The sequence below is a fragment of the Oreochromis aureus genome, linkage group 19 (genome assembly GCF_013358895.1).
Source record: "Oreochromis aureus strain Israel breed Guangdong linkage group 19, ZZ_aureus, whole genome shotgun sequence".
Classification (NCBI taxonomy): Eukaryota; Metazoa; Chordata; class Actinopteri; order Cichliformes; family Cichlidae; genus Oreochromis; species Oreochromis aureus.
In genome coordinates, this window is record NC_052960.1 from 30,032,974 (window position 1) to 30,054,683 (window position 21,710).

A 21,710-nucleotide genomic window follows, 5' to 3' on the forward strand; every position below is an offset into this window, starting at 1 on the left:
CCAGCCAATAGTAAAATAGTAGTTTCAATATTGATTTTGATAAGACTAAAGTCTTCCACTGTCTCACCTCTGTCCTCCATGAATTTGTAGAGCTGCTGCAGGAAGTGGTCTCTCTCTTCTGGATCTGGCTCCTCCTCTGGCTGGATGGACAGATGTAGACAGACATGGAGAGTCAATAACAGCACATTAAGGTTTTGAATGAAACGACCCTCATCTGTGTGACAGCATCAAACTCACCTCTTCTTTTATACGTTTCCTTTTCTTCTCCTCTTCATCATCCTGCTCCTCTTCACTCTCCTTCTCCTCTTCATTATCCTCATCTTCACTGGAGGACGAGTCCAGGATCTGGCTCATATCCATTTTCCACAAATCTGGAATTTCCTTGCTGCTCAGGAACATCTGGGCTCCTTCTACACCTGCAGAGAGGGAACAGGGGAAGACAAAGAAGAGGAAAGGAAGAGGTAGAGAAAGGACAAGACGAAGAGGACAAACAGCAAAAAAAACAAACAACAGAAGATGAAAAAGGAATTTAATGGGTAGAAATGTGGTTAAAGAGGTAGACGGGTGGGAAAAAGGGAGACAGAAAGAAGAGAGGAGGGAGAAGAGGTGGAAATATATTACAAACTGTCAGAATGAATAATATTAATTATTATTAATTACAAAATTAAAAATGCTTGCAGCTGTCATTGCCACCTGTCAGCCTCCTAGACGAAACACCTATGGTATTAATTTAAAAAATACTGTTGTCTTGTTCTCAAGGCAGAGCATTCACAAACTTGTCAGAAACTTGACCTCTGACCTTTAGGTCAAGGTCACCAAGGCTCAACCTTGTCTGTTATCTGTTTGAAGCTCCTATGTCACCTCGTTCGGACAACAGTTTCCCACTAGCCTTTTACAGCTGAGGGGTGAAAAGCAGACTGAGATAAGGATGCAGATGAATCTGGTAGCTTTAAGCTGTAACTACTCACCTCTTCTGTCGGAGAACTCAGAGATGCTAATGGCACTAATGAGGTGGACGTGTCTCCTGGCCACAGTGTAACTTAAAGAATCAAAAAGAAGGACCAAGAAGAGACGAGTTGAGACAAAGTTCATGGTGAAAGAGTTTCTGAGCTCATGATTTCAAACATTATTTTTAAAGATGAGTGTTTGGGTGTATAAAACTATATGAATGGAGCTCGGGTCAGATTCATATTAGTTGCTAAGTATATAAAATAGGTCTAGACATGTCACATGCCTACTGATGTTACATCAGCAGAAATTTGAAATTTTGTTATTCGGACCGAGTAGGCAATCTGAATAACAACACTTTCCCCTTCCTTGACTTTCCCTGCTCATTCGGACTGAGAAGGCAGGGCACCACTGCTCTGGTTGGCACGCTTTCTTCACGAGGTCATCTAGCCAGAGGGCCCATCTGTGTGCTGTGTGCATGTTCTTCCTGTGTCTGCGTGGGTTCTCTCCACATACTCCAACTTTCTCCAACAGTCCAGAGACATGCAGTTAGTGGGGTTAGGGTAACTGGTGATTATAAATCGCCCATAGATGTGAGTGTGAGTGCAAATGGTTGTCTGGTTGTTGGCCCTGCAAGAGACTGGCAACCTACCCTGCCTCTTGCACTATGACAGCTGGGATAGGCTCCAGCCCCACACGACCCTAAAAATCGGATAAGTGGAAGAGGATGGATGGATGGATGGATGGAAGAAGTCATGGAAATGGAGTAACCAGACACAGCTTATATGGGATGCAGAACCAGATTTGTGTTCGGCAAGAATTACATGACCTCACAGACTTCATGTGAACCTTGACTTGTGACCATGACTCAATAAATATCAAAGTGGACTCACAACTTGCCGTTGCAGAATGACCTGACCAGACACTGATCCTTCTTCACCACCAGCTCATCATTACAGCTGGGAGACACCACCTGCAGACAGACACACCTGATTGATGGCTTTGCATATCACATACAGAGATTCTACGGAGATTTCATTTGTGTCAGTCCAAGTCCACACAGGAAGCAGTGAGGGATTCTGGGTCGTCTGTAACAAGAGTTTATCGTTGCTCATCAGACTGATTGTCCTATATTCTGTCTGTGTGATTACAGCCAGTAGAAAACGGCGGTGAGATTTGAAAACCTACATGGCAGCAACATGACTCTCACACACATGCACACAAAAGTGACAGCCTCTGACAGACACACACATCCTTTCATGCAATCTGATTTGTTCCTCCCTTAAAGTGCAAATGAAACACTAAATGTATAAAAGGCAATAACCAAACAACAAAGGACCACTGACTGTTTAAGTGACAGTATATCAGTATATCCTTATTTTTAACATTAACCCTCTGGGGTCCCGGGTATAATTGGCCGTTTTTGACTACTTATGATTTTACCTCTATATTTCACCTTTAAAATATGTTTTTCTTGCCTTGTTTGGTATCATTATTTTCAGCACAACCTCAAATATCTGAAATTTGAGTTATTTTTTCATTTTGGTATACTATATTAGCACAGTTGATCTAAATTCAGACAAAAAATTCAAAATCCGAGTAGAAAAAAGTTATATTTTTTACTATAAAACCCACAAACATGTTTAACGAATCATTTTCATAACTTGAAATGCAAATAGAAATTGTACATTTCTAAAAATTATGCACAAGTTTTGCAAACAACAAAGTTATATGGTACTATTTACCTAAAAATGCAGCCAAGGCCTCAGGCGTTTTTTTATATAACCATTTAAATCTATTTACAGAACAATCAGGTGTGCTGCATCAAATAAGAAGGCACACAAATTATTTGTGCCAGTTCAAAAAATGTAGTTTGTGTTCAGTATAAGACAGAGGAGAACACCACAGGCCTAAACCCTGCAGGTCTGACAGTAGAAGGTGGATCAGTCCAGTTTTCCATGTGGGAACAGCGTTTACACTGGAATCTGCCTTTGACAGCTTTTTTAGAGCAAATATGAAATTTAGCAGTCTAACTGACACACAAAACAAGACAATAACTACACAACACACTAACTATAGCCTCCAAACACGCTAAACGTCACTAATGTCTCACATATGAAAACTCGCTCTCTCTCTTTCTTTCGCTTGCCCGCTTTCCGTCGCGGGTGTCACTCCTAAAAACGTCCCCTTCTCCCTAAACAACCAAGTGCCACATGTTGCCATATCATTTTTTTTTTTTTTGAATTGGCTGACATGGTAAACTCTAACACCAATAGGGAAGGGGTATTTTTTGTTATTCTTTTTTCACTCGCAAAGGGAGAGTGTGCTAGCGCTGTCTGTAGAAAACGCCATTTTTACCGTTCTTCCCGCTGTAAACACCACTGTTTTGTTCAGAAAAAAACATCGCGTGTATTTTTTATCGTAACTCTGGTTTAACGTGGCCCATCAACACAATTCAAAAACTGGTATGTAGTTTGGAGTCCGCACTTTCGACCCAAGTTGAAATGGAGACTCTGACGTGCTGCATCTTGTAGCTGTGTCGTCTTAAATTGGTCATGTGGTTTTGATGTGCCGGCGCGTCCAGCGACCCCAGAGGGTTAAACTCATTGCTGCAGCATAGAAGCGATCCCCTTAAATTGACTTCATTTCGGTCTCCTTATATTCCCCTGAGTTACTGCCTCTGTTACTAGTTGGCTAACATAAACTAGTGTAAATCTATAGATGGCAACCAACCAACCAGGTGATGTCATGTTTCGTACTGACAGAAGATGGCGCAAAACATGTTTTAAAACTTCTTTCTTAAATCCAGCTACAGAGAAAGTGTTACATCTGTCAGGTTTTAAGCGCAGAGCTCCGTGGTTTAAGTTAGCCTTCATACAGTTAATGTTTCACGTCCACTTTAAAACAGGTTTGCCAGTATTTTCCATGAACTGATATTTGTTTTATGTGAAAGACATGCAAAAGATTTAACAACAATCTATATTTCACATGTGGTGATGCTAATGTGTTGCAGTTTATAACACTTTAGACAAGTTAAATTTGGAAACCAATTAAATTATTTAGCTGATTGTGGATTTGCTTTTTTCTTGTTTCTTGATTCTTTGTTCTGTTTATTATTAAGAGCACACTGATTTGTGCCATTATATACAACTGTAATACATTTAAAAATATTCCTAATATTTTGTCAGGGTGCATGAAAGCATGAAATTCCCAATAAAAATAAAGATGTGCTGAGAGAGCAAAACAAACAAAACAAAACCCACTTTGTGGCCAAAGAGGAAGAAATAAGATCAAACGAGAACGATGAACATTTTAAATAATGGACAAAGTAATAAAACCTTCAGTCTAACTTACTGTGTGGACAGTCTTAATCTTCACACTCCATCATTTAATCTACTCTATTCTTGTGCTGTTCAGTAATCCTGTCTTTCAACACTTAATATCCTCACACCTCAGCTGACCTTCTGACAGCAACTAAACTGAGTCCAGGGCTCGCAAAATCGCTAGCCCGACGTGCCGGGGCTAGCGATTTTTCCAGTCGGGCTACCAAAATCTATCTCAGCCCTGCCCGTCGGGCTATCATAGGAAGGGAAAATATATGTCAATGCTTTTGCATTCTTTCGAAAATGTAGCTGAGTAATTATGTCATTGGCATCGATGAGCCGCTGCCAATATGTGACATATTGAAATCGCGTTTGAATTTGTGCTTGTTTTTTGCTTTCACTTTGCGATCGCGCGAACGGTGTATAGAGAGCGGCAGCACTGATTGGTGAGTGACGATTAATTGCGCACCAATTCTTCTGACATCGTCTTATCACTCATTAACTACTATTCAAACGTGACAAGTGAAATCTCCCACAGCAAGCTTAAAACATGTGAGAGGTTGATTGCGCAGAGAATCGCTGACCGTTATGTAAGTACATGTGTAAAAGCAGCAGGATTTACGCCGGTATTTTAGTTCTGCTGAGCCAAATAAGACAGGTCAGGGTGAAGAAGGGGCAGCCAATGAAAAGCCGACCACAAAACGGAAAAGTTATGACAAATCAGACTACGAGGCAAAAAGAAGGCGCAGCTTTTTTGGTTTCATGGACAAAAGAATTTCTGTGGCTGGAATATGACGAGATAAATAACATGATATTCTGCCAGGTGTGTCGAGAGTTTCATTTCATTTGAGTCGACAAGCGTCTTTGTTACTGGGACCAGTAATTTTAAGAAAGACCCCATCAGAACCCATGAGAAATGCAAGAAATGTATTATTGCTCAGTCTGCAATATCTTTCCCAGAACAAACAGCAATTGCAAAAAACATACTAAAAATAAACCAAGCACAACAAGAAGTCCTGAAAAATCTTTCAAAAGCGTACTATGTTGCAAAGAGTGAACTACCATTGTCAAAATGTAGCAGTCTTTGCAAACTTCAAAAAGCAAATGGCCTCGATCTTGGTTCCCCTTACCTCTTACCCGTGACTTCAGTGGAAATTTCAGATTCAGGATCTGACACAGACTGATTCATGTTCTACACAGTTCTTACAAGTTCATAGAAATTTCTGTTCAATTAGAACCAAGTATTTGAGTTGATGATTGTGATTTTTATACAGTTGTTGTGATTTGTATTTTAACAACTTTCTGATTAATTTTTGTTTCCGTTACAATATTATACTTTAATGTATAATATTGTAAAGGAAACAAAACATTAAAAAATTGCTCTCTTTTTTATTTGGGCTACTTAAAAATTTTTTGGGCTACCAAAAATTGAAGAGTGCCTGCCCGAAGGGCTACCAGAGATTTTGAAATTTTGCGAGCCTTGGAGTCTTCCCACTTCAATAAGGTAACGTGGATGTTTCACCTGCAGTGGTTAGTGATCACATACATGAGGCAGTTATAGCACTACCCCCACTTTATACAGTAACTGTGTGAGTTTACCAGAGCCAAGAACCAGGTGCTCGACTCTTCGTCGTTTTCAATGCTGCAGACTTGTCCCAGCAGCTCGTCATTTAGCCTCCTCCTGTCATCATCCTCATCTTCACTAGATGAAGACTCATTGTCTTCATCGGCCCTGAGACACAAACGCAAAAATCAGAACTTGTTCTGCAGCTGGTTTCACAAAGACCATTTCAAATGTCCAACAGAGGGAGATGACACATCAACACTCACACAGCCTGAGAAGAACGCCGTCCACCGCGGTTTGACTTCTTGCCGATGACTGGAGTGCCAAAATGTTCCGGGTTTGTCAACGGCAGCTGATCCAGAGTCTGCAAGACAGTGTTGAGAGCATCAAATACATTCAGGTGTTTTTAGGGTTATGAAGACCTTGGCAAAGTGATCCCATCCTGAGAGGACTCACCTCACTCTCTGCAAAATGCCTCTCTCCCTTCAGACAGAGAGATGTTCGACGGAGAGTCTTCTCATCACCATCGTCAAACACTGAAAGACACACACAGTTTGTAAACCTAATCGACACCACCAATTTCAATGTTCACTGAAATTGCCTGACATGTTTGACATGTAAAGTCAAATGTCTACAGTTTGCATTCGATTCACAAGCATCCGGCTGGAAGACTACAGATACCCGAGTGTTCAGCTCAACAGCAGAACTGGTAAAGCTGCTGACAGAGCTTATTCTGTAGCTTTCTGAAGTGTGACATGTGATTTGTTGCTTTAATACTGCAGATACTAAGAATTATCATATGATGAATAAAGACAGATGTTAGGTCTTCCAGTTCTCCCCTGCTCAGACTGGCAGTGAACTCAAGACTCAGTTTATACAAACCTTGTAACACTACAAAATGTTCAAACTTGAGTCACCAAGGGAGCAGCACTTTGAAATAATCAAGTAACATAGCTGCTTATAAAGATTATAATCCCTGTGGGTAAGAATAGAACTAGTTCTAAAATATAATCCAGACCTTAGATCACTGTGTGTCTGCACTGCTTTGATAACGTAACAGATTCATGTTGTGGCAACCTGTGAACGCTTTGTTATATGATGATGTGTGAGGAACATGAGGAAACACCAGACTCACCCACAGTGTAGAGGCTGGCATCGGTCAGTTTACTGATGACAGCCTCACTGCATATACCTTCACTGGTCTTCACCTCCACTGTGGAGCCCACCTGAAGCACAGAAACACCAAATTCAGGCCGCCGCCGCCGATGACTACGACTACTACTACAACAACAACTCCTTTATCGGCAGTTTGACTGTGTTTATTTCAAGTCATCAGGGCTCACAAGGACACTTTCTACATATGCCGGGTTCTGATCAAGTGATATTTTCATTCATCACGATGGTCGTTTCAGACAAAGTGAGACAGGGCAGGCTATACATTTCTCCACAGGGAAAGAGGCACTTAGCTAGATCCAAAAAAAAAATGTAATCAATGGCAACTGAAGACAAGATGATTTTCTTTAAAAACAAACAACGTATTATTCATAAAGCACTCCAGAGCCACAGTCAGTTTTTTAATGAAATCAGCATCCTCCACCTTCTGGATCAGTATACTGTCAGGATGATTGAACACGACTGAACTAACACTTCAGGTCTACTGCTTCTTATAAACCAAGAAAATACACAAGAACTCTGATTTGTGATCAGAACTATAAAAACCCATCATAGGCATGAATATCATAGTAATTTTGGGCTTTTCATGATTTCTTAAACTGGTTTCCAGGTTGGAATGACGGTACCGTATACAGCTTTATTTCAATTTAAATAGATCCAAATCACAACAGCAGTTGCCTCAAGACACTTTATTCTGTAAGCTAGAGACTGCACAATAATACAGAGAAAACTCCAACAATCAAACGACCCCCTTTGAGTAAGCGCTTGACAACAGTGGGAAGGGAAAACTCTTAACAGGAAGAACCTTTTGTCAGAACTAGGTTCAGGTGAAGTGCAGCCATGTTGGAGGTGATAGGAGAGACAGGACAAAACACTGTGGAACAGTATCGTGGACATCATGTTATTAAGATTTTTGGGCCAAGTCAGGTTTGTCTGAATGTCGAAGCAGGAATTTAGAGATTATCTACATCTTTGTGTCCTTAACATACGAAAAAGACTCCCTATTCATGTGAACAAGCTGAGTCTGAAATCTTTGTTACTTAAAAACAAACAAACAAACAAACAAACAAACAAACAAACAAACAAACAAACGAAAGAACTGGGTGCTCAAGTTTTATTTCAGTGAGTTGGATCTCCACCAGATGCTTTTGGTAGCCATTAAACCTCTGGGATACTCTGGCCAATACTTGACCACTGGCAGAAAGAGTTCATTTCAGTTGGAAATTTCCTGTAATGGACTCTGTGAGGAAACCAACTGGGTTTATTGTGTAGTTCAGAAATAGGGCTGATGTTGGGGCATGGAGAGGCCATTCCAGAAGCTCTGATGTGTATCTGAGATGGCTGCAGCTGCACATTTCAATGGACGGCTTCTGTCGTGGCTGACAGGTTCTCAGTCAGTGGTGATGAAAAACAGTCTCTCTGCTGTTCCAGCAGATTCCAGTTCATGGCAGGCTTGAGATTTGCTTGTTCTTAAAAATCCTACCAATTTCCTATCGTCGTGGGTTTTCTTTGGGACCTTGTGAAAGTGGTGAAAAACATGTACTTATGTGGAGCTGTTTGAGCGGACCATCTTGGAATCTGCAGTTGTTGAGAAACGGCTCCAAGACATCTTTCCAACTGGTGTTAATCTCTCCTTAGAGCTGCACTGTGCTCCTTGGACATTTACCAGTTGGTAAATGGTAAATGGACTGATGCTTTTCTATTCTGAAAAGAGTACACAATCTGCCTCATTCACACAACCACTTTTTTCTGTGCTCTTTCTACACAACGTTCACAAACATTCATACTCCAAAGGATGCATCGGCGAGCAGCTTGGGTATCTCGCCCAAGGATATTCGGCATGCAGACTGCAGCAGATGGGGGTCGAACCACCAGCCCATCGATTGGTAGGCAACCTGCTCTACTACCACCCCTAGTAATCATATTATTCATATAACCCAAAAAGTTGATTCTGTTCAACTTTGACGTTTTCACTGGGATAAATGTTTCGCCACTCATCCAAGTGATGACTTCAGTCTCCAGACTGAAATTTTAGCAAGAGGGGGACGTTTTGGGAGTGACGGTGGAAAGAGAGCGCAAGCGAGCGAGAGAAAGAGTTTTGATGTGAGAGATTTGTGATGTTGTGGTGCTTGAACTGTATAGTTAGTGTGTAGTTTTTTTGTGTGTCAAAACAATGAGGACACTGCTGAATGTCACAGTTGCTGCCAAAGGCACCAAAGGCAGACTGCAGTGTAAACACAGTCTCCAGGTGGAAAACAGGAGCGACACACCTTCACGCCTGCAGGTATCAGGCAGTGATGTGCTCTTCTGTCTTATAGTGGACAAACACTTTTTGGAGCAGCACAAATAATTTGTGTGGTCTCCTATTTGATGCAGAACACCTGATTGTTGTGTAAATTGTTTTAAATGGTTATTTTAAAAAATGTGCACAGTTTTTTTTTTTTTTAACTTACAATTTCTATTTGCATTTCAAGTTATGAAAGTGATTGGTTAAACATGTTTGTGGCTTTTACAGTAAAAGAAAATTACAACTTTAAACTCTGATTTTATGTTTTTTTCTGGTTTTAGATCAAGTGTGTTAATATTGTCAGAATGAAACAACTGTAAATTCAGACATGTGAGGCTGTGCTGAGAAGAATGATACCAAACAAGGCGAGGTAAACAGTTTTTAAAAGTCAAATAAAGAAGTAACATCCAAAGTAGCCAAAAACAGCAGTTTTACCCTGGAGCCCAGAGGGTTAAGAGTTCAAGTGAATAAGTATCAGAATAAGTTAACAGTTCATCTGCATAATTTAATACTATTTCTGAAGGCTTACTGCTGATTCTTTCACTGTGTAATAAAAGCCTGGTGGATGGAGCAGGTTTTTTTCCTCTGCATGTCAGAGTTTTTTGATTAGGTGCTTTGATGAAGGACTCCCCCTTAGCTTTTGCCCAGATTTTAATAGTGATCACAGGAACAGCGCTGCTCTTTTGGATACTAGAAACATGTTTTCTTTCACTCAGCACCTCAGTAACTGCACCTTTGCTCTTTACAGTGTGTGAAAACAACTCCGGCTCCATGTTAAACTTACAAGCATAACCATCCCTGCTCCTGGTGTGCTGTCGTTCTTCTTGTTGAAAAGCTGTTGCGAAACCTTTTACTCACTGCTCCTAAATGCATTTCTATAGCAGATCTGTTTTTAGTTGCAAATGTGGGTGAAACCATTTCCATCGTTTAATATATCTGCGCGCTACAGGGCCGTGTGTTAAATGAAGCATCAAAGCAAAGAAGTTGCGTCGATGACTTTTTATAATCGAATTACTCGATGAATCGTTGCAGCCGTAAATTAAACCATTACTTTACCAGGTTACCAAAGTAGCTCTACAGGGTTCCGTACTAAGACCATTTCTGTTTACATTATAGATGCTTCATGTAGACTGTATCATTTAAAGGCACAGGATGCACTTTCATTGCTATGCATGACACCCAGCTTCAACTATCCATGGACCATCTGTATCTATGACAGCCAGATCTCAGACTGGCACTTTGTTTTCAGACTGCGGTGGTTCCTTTGTGGTTCCTAGAGTATTTAAAAGTGGAACGGTAGGCAGAGCCTTCGGGGCCCTCTTTTTGGAACCAGTTTGGATTTGACAGACAGTCTTTTTACTTTTGAGATTAGGCTTAAAACTTTATTTAAAAAGCATTTTTTGATTAAGGTGTCCTTGAATCCTCCCTTACGCTGTAATCCATGGTTTTCATGAGAGCTAATGGGACACACCAATCTAGTGGGCAAAAACAGTACTGCAGTCCTTCTTCCTCCCGCCATCCTCCGACTGTCTTCGCGTTAGCCAAACTACCAGAAGGTTGCTCTACTATATGATCCACTAAGCCACAGGTGTCGAACTCCAGGCCTCGAGGGCCGGTGTCCTGCAGGTTTTAGATGCGTCCTTGATCAAACGCAGCTGATTAAAATGGCTAAATGACCTCCTCAACATGTCTTGAAGTTCTCCAGAGGCCTGGTAATGAACTAATCTTTTGAATCAGGTGTGTTGACTCAGGGTGAGAACTAAAACCTGCAGGACACCGGCCCTTGAGGCCTGGAGTTCAACACCCCTGCACTAAGCAATGTTTATTTACAGCTACAGGGCATAGAGTATGGCATTGACCTTTGAACCCTGCCTTACAGGCCAAACTGTACCAATCCCTGCTTCTTCACAGCAACTGCGGCTCTCAGTTACCACTCATTTAACCTGATATTAAAAAGATTTGGTCGACTTTATTGTTATGACACATGAGCTTTTATGCTGAGGCAACAGTGCTAACCACGGCACCACTATTCAATCATGGGCTGAGATTTTCCACACACTAGTGCAGGGGTGTCAAACTCAATTGCACAGGGGGCCAAAACTCAAGGCACACTTTAGGTCGCGGGCCAAACAAGATAAACATTTATTGAACACACTAAAACAATGTTTTTTTTAAACATAAATATGAATAAAAACAGACAGGAATATTATTCCAGATTAAATAAACTTAAAAAAAAAACACTTTAACTTTAAATATTTTGCTCCTCATAAAAATATATCCTGTCAAAATTAAGCAAGTTAGAAATATGAACATGCTGCCAAAAACCCCAGAAAAAATAAATGAAAGCAAACACAAGGTTGGAGCCGCATGTAAAGAGCTGGGGCATTGCTTCAGGAATGGAACTAATAAACTGTGCGGGCCATTCAGTGTCGTACTTTCCCTTGAGTGTATCCTTACACTGCAGCTCCATCTGAATCTGCACAGGTGCAGTTCAGCAAAGTCCGCTGACTTGGTTCAACATTACTTGGCAACAGGGAAAGTGAGGCAGGTTGCACTGGTGCATTTGTGACAGCTTCACTTGAAATGCCTTCACTGCATCATACATGCCATGTCCATGAACTGACAGATTTCCTTGCTGAGCTCAAAAACTCGATTGAGAACTTTTATCACAACTCAACCAACGGACCTCTGTATGATAAGGAATGTCGGCAAACTCTGAATCTATTTCCCACATAAAAGACTGAAATTGACGGTGATTTAAACTTTTAGCTCAGATAAAATTTACGGTTTATGCGTTACGGTGATCATTACATGCTCCAGTTTTAGGACTTTACCACACAGCCTTTCCTGGTGTATGATGCAGTGATATGCTGTTAACTCACCGGTACAGTTCTCCTCCTGCATCTTTACTTGCATCCTGCTGACTAGTCCGCTTTTTCACCGCACACAACACCGGCGCTCCATCTGTTTGTCCCAACAAGTTTGTCCCAGGGCAGTTTCATGTCGGTTACACTTTGACATACGTTTTAAAAATGTCTTTTCCTGTCGTTGTCCCGTACATCGATTTAATGTTCAATATTTCCTCTCCACGGATGAAGATGGCCAGCTGTGCAATGTCCATCATGTCTATACTTTCATCCACAGCAAGAGAGCATGCAATAAAGTTTTTGCTTCTTTCACACAACTGTGTTCTTAAATCAGTGGCCATCTCACAAACCCGATCAGCAATCGTATTTCTCCTCAGGCTCATATTTGCCAAAATCTGCGTTTCGTCTGGACACAAGGCGTCGCACAGCTTCATCATGCAGCTCTTCAGAGTGGTACCGGGCTGATTTGACTGTCTCCTCTGCTACAATAAAACTTGCTTTCACAACAGCTTCACTTTGTGATTTTGCTCTGATGAAAAAGTCTGCTGAAATGTCAGATTCTTCTTTAGACTTCTACTTTCTTTAGTTTCTGCTCTGCATTTAGGTTTTCAGCTAATCCCGACGTTTTGCCTCTAGTGCGGTCTTAAATTAAATTCCTTAATTACAGCCACATTAGCTCCACTAATAAGACACACGGGTTTACCAGCAATGTCTGTAAACATATATTCAGTCACCCATCGGTGCTGAAAGGCTCTGCTTTCAGAATCAACTTTTCTCTCCACTATTGTGAGCGGCTAGCTTCGCAATAACAGAAGTTTGACTTGATTGACTCGGGAATGTTCCCAGTTAGCCTAGCGTTCAGCAAGGAGGCTGCAGCGCTGCATTATGGGATCTGTAGTTTGTATATTATTAGCGCCTCATATCGCCGGGCCATGCATAACAATAATAGTACATCTATATAAAATGACCTCGCGGGCCGGATATAAATGTACGCCGGGCCGGATGTGGCCCGCGGGCCTTGACTTTGACACATGTGCACTAGTGTATTCTGTATTCTGTATTCTGACTTAGTCTTTGTTAAATATTGACACAGTATAAAGTATCATGTTGTTAGTCATCTGAGGTTGCATTAGCATAATTTTAAGACCCATTAGGTGTAGATCAGGGGACTCAAACTTAAATGAGCTGTGGGCCACTGCTGGCACCGTCATCTCACTGGAGCACCACTTTAGTGCTCAAGTAGTACAAAAACAAACCAACAAGAAAACACCCACAAATATTTCTTAAAATGTAGTTTTAGGAAAAAGTCACTTCAAGAGCCAAACTGCATTAGATTTCTCCACATCAATATACAGGCCGCAAGTGGCCCCTGGGCCACGAGTTTGAGACCCCTGGTCTAGATTGTTTTTCATTATGTCCTGATATCGAGGAATCTTTTTTCCCCCCGGCTCATTGTTGATATCTGATCCAGCTTTCTGGGTCAGTATTACGCTAATATTGAATTAGATCATACTGCTGCCACCACACATTTTAGCCCATGGCCATCTGCACAACAGTAATCAGGTAGCTTTACGTTTAATCAGTGTGGTTTAATTGTGAACATTAAATTAAAAAGGACTTAAGCAAATCTGAAAAGTCAAAATTACCAGTAGCAATAAACGTCATGATCATCTTACCCTCAGAGATCCTTTGACCTGGTCGTCTTGCACTACCTGGGAAGTACTTTCACCTTTTAGAGTCACCTGAAGACACAGAAAGAGACGAAGAATACTGATGATTTCTGAACAGAGATGAAGAAACAATGATGCCACAAGACTTTCCCCCTATATGTTAAAAATAAATAAACTAGGATAAGATGAGCTGAAGCACCCTGTTCTTTATGTCCCTAACAAGAAATCTGAAGCTGGAGCACGTGCACAGATGTTTGAATAAAAGGAAGATTTAGCAAAAAAAACAACAACAAACTGTCTATTGGCATCACCACTCAGGCAATATTGTCATGTCAGCATTGACATAGGAAGAGAAGAGAAGTGAAAACTGGAAGCAGACTTTGCAGAGTGTTTTTTAGCAAAGTTTTTTCCACAGAGTCAAGTTTTCAAACTGCTGCAACATCACATCTATACATCTTTTAGCTTCTGTACTGGAACATCATTAACCTCCTAAGACCCGAACTCTTCCATGGCATGCATTTTTAATTTCTCTTTGATATTTGGGCATATTGGGACCCGATGAATGTAAAAACAAAGAATTACCAGATTTTTTTTTTTTTTACCTAATTTTTGTTTCTAAGAAAAATGAGAGCCACATATGAGGATATTCGTTTAAAATTTCGATAGAACAGTAGCAGTATAATGTCCTCGTAAGTGGATATCAGGCGCTTGTAGAGTAAAATTGAGTATTTTGGTCTAAATAACCCAAAATGTGATGTCCACATATGTGGACGCCAGGTCCTAGGAGGTTAAAAGGGCAGTAAAACTGACACGGTCACACACTCGCATCCTCAACCGGGCTGTGGTGGTCGCGGTGCACACACCAGGCTACAAAAGTCGAGAGGTGCACAACTAGCCAGCAGCTGCGACATGGTTTTTGGTGTGCAGTGAGTAAAAGTAAAGACTCCTTTATTGTTGCCGTCCTTACATTTCAGCAGACTAGCATGAATGCATTGTTACATGTTTTCACTCTACAGAATAAACTAGCAAATATAATAATATTGCAAATGTAATAAAATACAGAAAATAGTAAAGTAACAAATATAAAAATACAGTTCTGCTAAAAGGATATTACATTTGTTCGTAGCCATGGACTGTGAGTGATAATGAATACTGATCCACGATATGCTAGTGTTTTGCACTGTGATGTAATATCACATACAGGAGCATTGTAAGGACGTCATACTGCATGTCACACAGGGATTTTGCAGGTAGGGGCTGGTGAGTGAAGCTCACCAGGTCCATTCACCTACGTTAGCCCTCAGTGTTCTGACGGCCTGGCTGTACCTGATGCCAGAGGTCACGGCTTTAACCAGGTGCTGTCCAGGGTGAGACAGTCGGCAGCAACAGCAACTTTCTCAGCTCAAGGACGGGAACAGGGAACTGGTTCTTCTAAGTGTACTTGGGACAAATTCTTGTAGAGAACTTGTTCTCCTTATAACTTTGCTACAATCAGCAATTAGTACTTAGTTCATGTTAATAACTGACAAAAGTTTTTTGGGCAACATAACATTCTTTCCATCTCCCTAATATAGAGTATCACTTAATGATTTCTATTATTACATCAATGTGTTAACTGTTTAAACTGGACATGTCCTCTGATGATAGGACAAACTCAGATCTCTTAGCTGACAGCCACAGACGCATTATGGGATGTTTAACCTTGAGATGAAAGCCTGCATGCAAAAGAGTGGATCGATATACGCCTAACGAGTAAAACATCTGCCACATTTGAATGAAATAGTTAAGCAGTGAGTTAATAAGATAACTTCCTAAATGAATGGTTGTAGCCTCGTTCTAAAGTAAATAAAAGACCTGGTGTGTAGGCCCAACAGGTTGATGTTCAAGTAATATACTGCTGGAAATCCTGGTCTAATGTTAGAATAAACTCCAGGAAGAGCTGCTGTCAATAATCATCCAGGCTCAAAAATACAAGAATGGTATCAAAATAAAAACTAGCAGTGAGTAAGCTGTGTGTGACGTTCACAAACAGGGACAGGATTCGAGAACTGGTTTTTCAGTAATCATCCCAACTTTGATCACAACAAAGAGGGGAAAAGCCTCCAACAGTGAAACATTTGACCTCACAGCAGGCAGTTACTTTGCACAAATGAAATGTTTATTTTTTGTACAACTTCTTACTTTCACTTCCTGCATTTTTAAACTAGTATCTGTACTTTCTACAGATATTTGTAGAACAGGCTTGTTACTTAAGGTTTAATGAATTTGCAGAGAGTTATTTTTCACGTTACTGCGTGCCATCAAACTGATTTGAGCCTAAACGGTAACGCATGAAAGGCGATCCTGTTCACATACTAAGACCTATTTTATCCAGGCCGCATCTTGAAACGGTAATCCATGCTTTTATTTCATGTCGTCTAGATTACTCTAATGCACTGTATTGTGGAGTTAGTCAGCATCTTCTCTCTCGTCTGCAGCTGGTCCAGAATTCTGCTGCACGACTTTTAACCAAAACTCGTAAAAGAGAGCACATAACTCCCATCCTGGCTTCACTCCATTGGCTGCCTGTATACCTTAGAGTTCATTTTAAAATCCTCATGTTTGTGTTTAAATGGTCTTGCCCCAACTTACCTCTCTGAGCTTCTGCATCCTTACTCACCCCCCAGGTCTCTCAGGTCAGCTGACAAGCTGCTCCTGGAGGTACCCAGGTCCAAGAGGAAGCTCAGAGGGGACAGGGCCTTCTCGATTGCTGCTCCTAATCTGTGGAACAATCTGCCCCAGCACATTAGAGAGGCCCCTTCACTGTCCACTTTTAAAACATGTCTTAAAACCCATTTTTACTCCTTGGCATGTGACACAGTCTGACCCTGATTTTATTGATTTGTTTTGATCTAATGTGCTGATTTTATTGTTTTAAATGTAATTCTCATCATCATTTTTTATACTATTTTATTATTGTTTTTGCTATTTGTGCTAATTTTATTTATTTTAATGTCATTTTAATAATCATTTTTATATATATATTTTATTTATATTATTATTTTTCTTATTTTTTAACATGTTCAATGTATCATTTTGGCATGTCAAGTGTACAGCACTTTGTGTTCAGCTGGGGGCTGATCTGAAAGTGCTATATAAATAAATTGCTTGCTTGCTCCAGGGGATGTCACATGAATCGTGATGACGTGTAACAGTCAGTAATCAAGTCGGCCGATGTTTTTCTTTTTGGTTGGCAGAACCGGAGCGACTGCAGGTGTCAGTGAGCACTTCAGCATCTTGCTATCGCTACAACAGAGGGGCGGGCATAAAGGGAGTAATTTTTTGTTTAGGTGGGGGGTAATGTCAAATGCAATGTTTTTAATCAGCAAACACACAAACTGTTTGTGTCTGCAGTTTGTCTCACGGTGTGTTGCTAGCGAAAGGTCCAACTGCTGTACTTCAGAGATAGAGGTGTGTACATCCACAAAGAGCAGTAAACCTCAGAGCAGCAGTAGCCCAGATCAGATCAGCCGATCACAGTCTGCACGCTTAGAAAAATCTACTGGAGATCTCAATAGAAATGACTGATTCCCACACTGAGCCACTACAGCCCATTATAGGGTACCCCCACCTGCTGAATCCCACTTTAACAATTGACTGTGCTCATTTTCTTATGCAGGAGCAAAGTCACCCTCTGCAATGTGGGACAAGAAAATTTAAAAAAAATCTATTTTTGTTCTTTTTCTTCTGATTGAAGCAGAGTATTAAAAATGAGACTAACCGTTTGTATTCATCTTCTAATATTATTTTATCATTGCATTAAGGCACGTAGCTCAGTTAGCTTTGCACAAAACTAGCTAGTAGAAACGTCATCCAAAGACCCACTCTTTACTTTCTTACATTTCAGAGCCTGTACTTTTAATCTTTTACTTCCACTTCCACTTTTACCGGAATATTTTTTAACACTAGTATCTGTACTTCTACTCGAGTACAGAATGTCTGTAAGGAATCAAAGCAATAACAGAATCTGAATTTCTTCTTATCAATCCCCATCCCTACCTACAAGACTTGTGGGTTTGTTGTGGCACAGTGTGTGAGAGACGTACCAGCACACTGTTGCAGTATTTGCTATAGGGGAAGAGCAAAGTTACTTTAGTCAGCAGTAACTGTGCTGTATAAAAGACGTGGGCACAGCCACTGTGATGTCACCGCAACTAAAGCGGATATAAAGAAATTCTGCATTTGCTCCACTTTTATAAACTGGTGGTTATATCCACTTTCTACATTCAGTCTGTGGCTTTAATGTGTTACATCTAAACAAACTTTACAACAGCAGGTGCCCAGGTATACTGAGACTCACACAGCTGCTGGCAACAGATGATACCGGCAGTACATCTTTGTCAGGTGACATCAGCCTGGTGACTGCTATCAACCAGATGATGTTTAATACTGGAAGCTGTCGTACACTTCTTAAGCTCTGATTAATTACTTAAACGACACAATGACAGGGAAAAGCCCTTACAACAGAAACAAAACGTTTAAAGTTGTTATAGTCATTGGCCAAATTGGTGCATCCCTAACACTGAAAGGCTGCGATCTGATTTCTTCACAGAGCTATGGGACACATTGTTTACCATGAAGTAAGTAGTGGAACATATTCACAACACAGGACTAGATTCATATCCAGGTTTTGAAGGAACTGTGGTAAGTAGGCCACTGTTAAGCAGAATTGAAAGCTTAATTAATTAAAAACTATTCCTTTGAAAAATCAGTCCACCCCGTTTGTGTCTGACATGTACTCGGGGTCAGAAAGCACAGTGACCCAATGATATTAAGTGGGAAACACTGACAGACCAGACTGTGGTCCTTTATAATTCCTGATGCTCATGAGGATGAAATTTCTGCTAATCTTACCTTGACTTTCACCATGCGCTTAACAGTCTTGATCTTGGCCTCACAGAAGGCTCCTCGGTACTTGGCACTGACATCTGTCCCCACTGTCAGGTAGGCAGGCTCATCTGCTGCCTGAAATGCCAATACAAACATACACATAAGCAGCAGCTCTCAAGACTTTGAGTTGCATTTGTGAAGTTTGTGTGATGGTTTCACTTTGTCAGTCTGTCATTTGTCAAAAGCCTGGAGAGCACATCCTTGAGTCCTGGGTCTAATTCCAGTTTTAGGAAAATGGATCCTTTAAAAACTGATTACTGACGTACCTGTTTACACAATGAAAATGGCAACCAGTTCCTGACCATTTGTGTGAAGTGGTTTGTCATCTCGACCCTTACCAGCTTACCTTTTTCTAAACATCAGCTGCTGCCTACATGTTATTTTGTCTCATTTGTGTTGACACTTTTCATCTAACTCTTGATGTAATCAGTTTGGTTCAGAAATGTTTCTTCCAAGAAACCCAAACCTCAGATAACTTTCCTACCAGATACATAATGCGAGTGAATGTAATTAGCTTTTTATTAATGGCAATAACAGCAAATCAAACTAATCAATCTAAAAACCAGAATAAGACATGTACTGATTAGGTGTTTCAGTCTGTCTGTCTAAATATGCAGCCGGTCACCAAACACCTAGTTATATAGTGCTACTTGTCATAGCTCCTGATCCTTATCATGTAGTTTTACAGGAATAATAATGTTGTTGCATCTGATTTAAATCAATCATATTTTTAGGTTAAAAAAAAACAACAAAACAAATCCCCCACCAAAAAACTCAAAGGGATGAGTGGTCTTTGGAATATTAAAAAAGGGTCTTTAAATAATTTGCAAATCAGAGACAGTGTTGTAATTAAAGCAGTGGAAATGCGTTTACATTGTACAGCAATTGTCGGAATCCTGCTTAGGACTATAAACATTTGGCTCATCACTATAACACCACAGCACAGATCTGCCATGTAAAAACGATAAACCGACACAGGAGTCGGAACTGGAAAAGCACAGTTTAAGTCATCTGTGTCTGGTTCCATCTGGGTCTCTGAGCAGGGTTCAGACATGGTGCTTAGACCGAGAACACCATCTTCAGTTTGTGTCGCAGGTCAAACACTCACCTTCATTTCTTCTCGGCTATTTGAGGGAGTCCAGCTCGAAAGATTTGGGATCACTGAAAGACAAACAATGAGCCGACAGATGAGGTTAAAGCTTGCGGTGGCACTGAGGACAAACAGGGCATAAAGAGTCAAACAGACCAGTCCAGTTTGAAAATCACGCTAAGCTAACCGACTAGCCACTCACTTGTGTTAGCTCAGGCATTCTTTTCTAGCTCGGTCAACCCACTCCCTCCCTCCCCTCAAATCTGCCTACTCGTATCAGTTCAAATATGTGGCCCAAACAGCTCGCAAAAATTTAGCTAGTAACCTTTACTTCCAGTGAACACCGGGTCCCCGGTTTGAAGAAGCGTCGCTGGTAGCTCGGTGATGGGCACGGTGCGTGAGCGGGGCCGGAGAGGGGCGCCTCTTCCCGCTCCGCTCCCAGCCCCTGTGAGTCACGTCGCCATCACAGCTTGTCATGTCAGCTAGCTGGGCTAACTTTATCACATCCACACCAAATCCGCTTAATAGCGACCAGCTGCTACCACACAACCGAATGCCAAGACGAACGAAGTCCAAACAGCAGGCGAACGGGACAAGCTGCTCTTCGCTTCGTAGCTACGTCTAGCTAGTTGGCTAACTAGCGACTCAACTAGCTAGTTACGGAGATTTAAACGGTCCGCTAGCAAATGAGCAGCATAGCTAGAGTCCACTCTAGGTCCCACTTGGTTACGAGGTCAAACTAAGTTTTTACTAAACAGTGTGAATCAGTGACACTAGACGTAACGAGAACTGCTGTAGATTTATTTATTTAATAAACGGTTCCTCCACAAAGGCGCCGGAGCTTCACATTTCTTCAGTGCAAAAACAACCCGACTGCCATTCAATTCAGACAGCCCCGACGAATAGCGAGCAAACGGACATCTCCCGGTCTCTCCGCTGACGTCTAGCTGCCCTCGGCCTACCGACAGTTTAAACTGTTCAAAGTTTTAGCTTTGTTCTAGTCAAAATATGAAGGTTTTATACTTACATTCACGGACACAGCAGCTTCCCCTCTCGCTCGGGCTGCAAAGCAATATACGAACAACAAGCTGTTGAGCCTCAAGCTCCGTTTCCTGAGAACACGATTGGCTGTGGTGACAGCAGTGGTCGCAACACAGAAATTTGATTGGTGGATCGATTTCTCAATTTCAATAGGACAGTCTTCACGCGGTATCGCTATGGGCTTATACAAACGCGGCGCCACTAGGGAAATGACGGCACCTGCAGGCCAGTGGTGTAATCAGAAGCGAGTTCAATAGAAAAAAATACACAGGGCGATCACAATTGGCCGTCCACGCTTTGTTCCTCGCTGTAGCGCGTCTCTATTGGCGGAGCGGTCTTCCTCGTCTGTAGCGATATAACAGGAAGCCTTGCCGTGCTGGATTTCTGAGCACCATATTCAATTTACAGTTCATACTACTTATTTGTCGACTGGGCTGACCAGAAAAATAACACGCACGATTTTGTCAGATATAAAGTTTACACGGATTTTTACATAACCACAAACAGCGGGCGCTGGTGTTTGATCGCTTTGTATTGCCGGTAACAGCGAATCGAAACAACCGGGAAAAGGCGCTTTATGACGTACTTACGTGTCCTTCTGTTGTTATATGCAGTGTTTTCACATGTACGCGGAAATCAAAGAGACCGTCTCCTGCCCCCTTCTAATTCGCTGGTAACTCATGACTTGAGAACATACAGTGCACACTTTATTAAATGTGATTTGGTTCCACATCTGAGACGTCACTGTGTGAACCACGCTCTACAGCCTTTGGCACTGACAGCTTTACTGGATAGATGAGCTGCAAAGACAAAACGGT

At 41.3% G+C, this 21,710-nt stretch overlaps 1 protein-coding gene across 1 annotated transcript in view; it reads right to left on the reverse strand.

Annotated features, from left to right (window-relative positions):
* arid4a (AT rich interactive domain 4A (RBP1-like)) overlaps positions 1-21,085 on the reverse strand; it is a 42,636-nt gene extending 21,551 nt beyond the window's left edge. Inside the window, exons 1-12 of the mRNA XM_039603787.1 lie at positions 20,879-21,085; positions 19,870-19,922; positions 18,726-18,836; positions 13,839-13,904; positions 6,971-7,061; positions 6,292-6,371; positions 6,102-6,199; positions 5,871-6,003; positions 1,842-1,921; positions 969-1,039; positions 238-416; positions 68-140 (exon numbers count right to left, since the gene is read on the reverse strand). Coding sequence (XP_039459721.1) covers positions 68-140; positions 238-416; positions 969-1,039; positions 1,842-1,921; positions 5,871-6,003; positions 6,102-6,199; positions 6,292-6,371; positions 6,971-7,061; positions 13,839-13,904; positions 18,726-18,836; positions 19,870-19,875 — 988 coding nt within the window. The 5' untranslated portion in view covers positions 19,876-19,922; positions 20,879-21,085. The remainder of the gene's footprint in view (positions 1-67; positions 141-237; positions 417-968; positions 1,040-1,841; positions 1,922-5,870; positions 6,004-6,101; positions 6,200-6,291; positions 6,372-6,970; positions 7,062-13,838; positions 13,905-18,725; positions 18,837-19,869; positions 19,923-20,878) is intronic.
* Between the last annotated feature and the right edge of the window lie 625 nt (positions 21,086-21,710).